Source organism: Echeneis naucrates, chromosome 1 (genome assembly GCF_900963305.1).
Source record: "Echeneis naucrates chromosome 1, fEcheNa1.1, whole genome shotgun sequence".
In the NCBI taxonomy this organism is placed as follows: Eukaryota; Metazoa; Chordata; class Actinopteri; order Carangiformes; family Echeneidae; genus Echeneis; species Echeneis naucrates.
The window spans coordinates 14,154,279-14,160,278 of NC_042511.1; the positions used below are offsets into that span (position 1 = coordinate 14,154,279).

Below are 6,000 nucleotides of genomic sequence, written 5' to 3' on the forward strand. Positions count from 1 at the left end.
TGTCTCGGTGACTGTGACTCTGCGAGTACTTTTGAAGTGCTGCACTTGTGAAAGCAAGAGGGCCAACGCAGGTAAACTTGATTTTCCACTATTTTTTAATCAAACATGACACTGTCACAATAAATAACCATGCTCTTTATACTGCAGCTTGCTTCCAAGGAAACAAAAGAGGAAAAGAAGTCTCAATCCAAATGGAGAAACTGAGATGCAACAGCCCCATTTTTTTTTTATATATATATGCTTCATCATCGTGCAATATTGTACATAGTGAGAACACCATGAAGACTTGCGGGAGGCCCTTACCTTGTTTTTTTTTTTCCTTTTTCTTACAAAATATAGATCCAGTCATTGATGCACTGTAATGGTAACAAGACAGCTCATTTCTAAGGAACTGGCTATTTACAAGTAGAGGAGAGTGTGTGTGCAGTCTGTCCCCTGACTAGGATTTTATTTGTGTTGGCTCTGACTGGGAGCTCATTCAACACCAGCAAAGATGGTTGCATGATTATTTCATATAGTTCTGTAATGTGTCACCCTGTTCCTAGAGACTGAGCTGGGGGGTCCTTAAAGAACAAAAAAAGCCATGTATGAGGATGCACCGCCACCTCACTTAAATATGCACTACACATCTTTACAGTCTATGGACCTCAAATCAAAACGTGAAAATATTGGACAGGCCTGCAATCTGCTTCATAGAACAACAGAGTTCCAGCCTCTTTAATGACTCAGAAGACATTCAAAGACAACCTCAATGAGCACTTTATTTGGCGGTAGAGTAAAGCATGTCCCAGAATATAGGCTGTTACCTATATTACCTGTGTATATGGCCAAAGTTTTGATTGAATACTGCTGTACTGCTGCAGTGATAATGCTTCCCCTCAGGCCTGGCAGGGCGAGCAAATCTGTAATTTGTGCCTATTGTTGAAAATGATTGCTTTGAAGAGTTTAAAAAAAATAAATAAATAAAACCACTGCATCACAAACTCAAATCCTTACTAACTTTCAGCAACACTTGTTTTCTTTTGAGCTGTCAGGCAAATCTGTTCAGAGGGGAAACTCTTCCAGAAATCAACAGAAAATGCTTTGGTTCCCTACTGATTTCACGGCAAACTGGGTGTGCTTGAGTGGTTTGTCGAGCAGAAGTTCCAGGTGTCTCTTTCCACAGATTAGAAAGAGTCTTGCGAGCTCCATAAGTCTTGAAGGTGTGATGAATCGCACAGACACCCCCATCACCACATCATTTAGCCAAAGGGAACAAAGGCAGCAAGGACATGCAAGGACAACATGACATGAAGAGGGTGGACTGAGGTGAAGCAGAGAAAGTGGCACGTCTGTCTTTAGGTCTGGGATAGTGGTTGTGCCACCCTTAAACAATTTGCAGGACATTCAGAGCGAGTTCTCGTGGGTCACAACTGCATAAAAACATCTCCCATATTGTTATGAACTAGGCATAGTTTATATTTAAAATAATTTGTTTTACAATACCGTGTAAGAAAAAAAGTATATCCCCATTCTATTTTCAAATTTACACTCTATTCTATTTACAGCGAACTTTCTTCTGTGCATGTGTGCAGACGTGGGACGTCAATGTGATCTTTTCTACTTTTACAGACAAAGAAAAGCTTTTGTACGTCCAAACCTCTGCCGATGATTGAAGCGTCTCCGATTGGCTGTTCGGGATCAGCCCATTACACGGCCGTACAAAACACTATCCTGTCAAGTAAACATAAATGTAGTCAGACCTTTGCAGTACCAAATGTCCACAAAAGAGAAGAATCAAACGCAAGGTCCAACTTGCTGCTGAATTAGTAAATGGTGGTGATCTGCGAGTATGCAAGATCTCCTTTTAAATTTAGCCCGGGAAAATCTACGAGGCGCTGGCAGTTACCTTTGATTCTTTGCAAAATGAAGGAAGATGGATCTGTGAAAAACTTTTTAGAGCCAATATGGTTAAAAGATATGGAAGACAAGATGGATGACTGAAAGTTTTCAGGGCTCATTACAAGGACACACACTTTTGATTTTGTGAGGCTCAGCATAATGAGCAAATGGGATCAGGCAGGCAACAGTGTAGTGGGCATTTTGGCGATCGGCTACCGGTGTTAATTTTGTAGCAAATTAACTTTCTTCTAAAAAGAAGACTCCGACTGCTGTGGTGGATGGGGTGCTGTCTGTGTAACAAAAGGCAAAAGGCGGAATGTGCCGGGCAGGAGCTGATGCTGTGATGAAGGGAGTCGATTTGAGATCCTCACACCTGACTGGCTCTCAGTTGCTGAGAAGCAGTTCTGTCGCTGTTTCCACATCCCAAGATTTTGATGACAAGGCCGCTATTACTGCATTCTGTATGTGGGGAGAAAGAAGAATTTAAAAAAATTTGCTAGAATATGTTTGCGATTGACAAATGTCAAGCTTGTAAAAACTGAAAGAATAACAAGTTGTTTACACCTCTGAAAATCAACTATGTAAACCTTATAGCACAATTGAAAAAAATGCTTTCCATGTAATTAAGACTCAATAAATTGTGCCTTGTTATGAATAAATCCTTTCACGTTTAATACAAAAAACTTACAGTGAATGCCTTGTTCACTCTGACAATGCTGTCAAATGGTAAGAATTAACAGTTATTTTTGCAGTTTGGTCTGCAAATGTTAGAAAGCTGATCATAAGAAAATAAAATCCACATCCAGAGTAGCATCCAAGCAGAAGCCCCAAACCCAATCATATTCTGGGTCATTATGAAGGCCAAATAACTGAATATAAACATTTTCCACTGCTTTCAAAAGTGACCCAAATGGTTCATTACATGTCAAAATGGTCGCCAATTTCATTACTGTCAACTACTCATCACATATCGACTGCCAAAACTCTCACTATCTGCACCTTGCTCAGTAAATAAAGGTTACAGTGCAATTAAAAAAAAAAAAAAAAACAGGTTCTGACCTTATCAAAGCCCATGGCACAGAGTTTGTCTATTTTACGTGTGTAGTCAGGACTTGAGACAGGAGCACCAGCATAGACGTGAGACCACAGCCTCGCGGTCTGTTTGAACATTTCTGGGTTCTGCTTATACTGATGATGAAGAGAGAGAGGAAAACAGTAACGGCTGAAGGTGAGGAGAGTCTGACTGTTAAGTTGCCGTAGTTAAAAAAAAGAAAAAAAATTGACAGCATCATGCATTGTTAAAGAAATATGAGGTTACAGAGAGCTTCTTCATACTTGTGCTGTGCTGGACAGTACAACAGCACCAAAAAGGACATAGTGTCTCTCACACCTGGTTGGCTACTACTGCATCCTGTGGATCATCAGGTTCTGCTGCAGCAAGGAGAGCCTGTAGAGACAATAGTACTGTCCGCAGTGTCATAGCAGCTGCCCTGGGTCACACAGATAAGAGAACAGGGTTCTTACTTGTGTAAACACAAAGCACTGTAGGTCCGAGGGCTCAAACATGTCTCACTCACCACTGATCTTTTAAAATATCCAGACATATCGCTCCTGTCACTGAACTGATATTAGGGTGCCAGATCTTCGTGATGAAACGCACCTAAGAAAGACAGATGTGAGAGGTTAACTAGGCAATAATAGTGAGGCAAGTGTAAAAATAAAGCAAGTGTTGCTTACATCGTATATATTTACATGCACAACGCTGTCCTGGTTTTAAGCCTTATCTGTTTTTGATCAGACCTGGATTCAGTTGGGCAGCATGACAATTTTTACTTTGTCTTCAGAGGTTTTTCCGTTGTACCATTTGACAGTCACAGGTGTCAGTTTAACATGTCATTTTGAGGCTTGTGCAGGAAATGAGGAAACATCTCAGTGAGCTGAACCGTTTTATGGCAAAATTGGATTATTCAGTATATGATTAACTAGATAAGTCAACAAGAGACATTTCCACAGCTTCATCTGATTTACAAGAAACTCTAAAGTAAAACTACACTTTGATCAACGACTTCATGGATAGCCATGTATTCCAGATACAACATAATGAGAAGCAACACTGTCTTTCAGCTCCCTGCTTTTTTACTCTGTGCAAGTTTGTGATCGGCAGTTTATTTTTCTACGGCCACAACTGATTCCTTCGGTTTCGCCCCTTGATCACCAGTAATTCCTGATGCCTGGAGAAACAGTGGTGTTTATCATCCTCATTCTCAGACTGTGCATAAATATAGCACTTATTTACCTGCAAACTATTCTGTAACCATGTACAGATGGCTGAGATTGATCACAAACCTGAAAAACATGTTTCCTATGAGACAATACATGGCTAACCAAGATGGCACTATGCATGTAAAGGCAAACAATGAGAGCGTATTTAACACTCGGTGAGAGTTCATTTAAGAGAGGACTATGTGGACGGTTATACCTTTGGTGGGTTAAAAGGATAAGTTTCTGGGATTTTTATTTCAAGCTGATACCTTCCACCTGGAAAAGCAGAAAAAGATGTTATACGGTGAGCATCCATAGCATGTAACATGGAGCAAATGCCACAGAGCATGTGACAGTACCTTCATATGGTGTATCTGGAGGACCTGCTATCTCCCCCCTCAGCTCCGTGAAGTTCTCATCCACCAAATCCACTTTTATCTGGTTTTTACTTGTCTGGAAATGAGGGGAAATGGTAGAAACATAATGAAACAGGCTGCTGTTGAAGGACTCTCAGGTCTGTCAGCCTGTGTTCCCTCACACACACACACACACACACACACACTCACACACACACACACACACCCACTAATGTGTTGGCTAGTAAAAGAAAAAATAACTGTCATTTTCTAACCAAAGAAATAACAGGAAAGTCTGTTTGCTCCAGAGTTTCACTCAAAGTGTCAGGGCACATTCTTTAGCAGCACCGATAGCTTGCTAACAGAGCCAAGCTAGCAAAAGTTCACTACAGACCCACAATAACCACTCTTGGCAGACAAAAACACACACCAAACAGCACCCCGCCGCACTGAGCTGATTAACAGGGTATTAAACAGGCAAAAACGCGGTTTGGTAAAGTTGGCGGACATTATAGCACAGCACCACAAGCGGATGCTAACCGTGGAGGTGGTGTCTAAATACCGCTAACAGGCTAAAGGTAGCTCCACCATGCTGACAGAAACTAAGCGGAGGTCGGTGGACAGCTACCGGGTCCTGGAGCAGCCGTGAGCCGTAGCCCCCATCGGCCGGCTCTGCTTCAGTCCGGCCATTAGACACAGGTAAGTGACACTGTTTGTTAGAAACGTGGTGGGGTCGGGGGAGGGGGAGGAGGAGGAGGAGGGCTGTCAAACTGCATCCCCGGTGTTTCCTGAACACACCTAGCTGCCACAGCCACGGAGCTCCGGTCAGACCGCGAAGCTAAAGCTACAGCTGAAGTTCTCCTGCAGAGGCCTGAGCAGCCGCTGCAGACAGGGAGCCGACGTTAGCCGAGGCTTCACCTTTTACCGGAGCCCGGACAACAACACAACACGGAGCCGCACTCCAGTTAAGACAACAAACGAGCCGGAAGCGTCCCAGCACCTCTTCGCTTTTCAGAACTTCTTTGAACTCCCGCTTGATCCTTTGGACCGCGATGTTAGCCATGACTTTGTCCGCCGAGCTGCTGCCTGGAAGGATGGACCCGGGGCCTCTGTCCCTGCGCTGCTGCTGTCTGTCTGGGTGACCGGGGGTGGGTGTGTGTGTGTGTGTGTGTGGGGGGGGGGGGGGGGAGGGGGGCTTCCACTCCTAATGTATCCCTCCTTTGGCTTTCACCCGATGCCGCTTGTTTTCCGGCTCAGGGGCAGCTCGCCGTGGGTCGGACCGACAGCCTCAGGCGATCCAGCCAGATTAATGAGCTCATGGCTCTGTGTTCCTCTCAGACTTGTTTTTCAGGACACCTCTGATTCGTAGCGCAGTAAACAGCAACTAATTCCGACCTGACTGCAATTCAATGCATCGCTTTCTGAACTGAACATGGAGGCCAACAGAGAGGTGACGGGGACAGACACTCCGATAGGGCCCGTAGTCGTCCTGTCTCTGATG

At 43.8% G+C, this 6,000-nt stretch overlaps 1 protein-coding gene across 4 annotated transcripts; it reads right to left on the bottom strand.

Moving 5' to 3' along the window:
* Positions 1-286: 286 nt before the first annotated feature.
* ube2kb (ubiquitin-conjugating enzyme E2Kb (UBC1 homolog, yeast)) lies at positions 287-6,000 on the bottom strand. 4 transcript variants are annotated; one of them, XM_029497473.1, is made up of 7 exons: positions 5,500-5,990; positions 4,503-4,596; positions 4,361-4,419; positions 3,459-3,541; positions 3,272-3,371; positions 2,941-3,069; positions 287-2,340 (listed from the first exon to the last, which is right to left on the bottom strand). In XM_029497473.1, exons 1-7 carry the CDS (start codon positions 5,560-5,562, stop codon positions 2,266-2,268), a joined length of 603 nt encoding a protein of 200 aa, XP_029353333.1. In that variant the 5' UTR covers positions 5,563-5,990; the 3' UTR covers positions 287-2,265. The 4 variants fall into 4 exon arrangements, with proteins under 4 accessions (XP_029353333.1, XP_029353342.1, XP_029353362.1 ...); XM_029497482.1 differs by lacking the exon at positions 2,941-3,069 and having other exon boundaries at positions 5,500-6,000; XM_029497502.1 differs by lacking the exons at positions 3,272-3,371; positions 3,459-3,541 and having other exon boundaries at positions 5,500-6,000.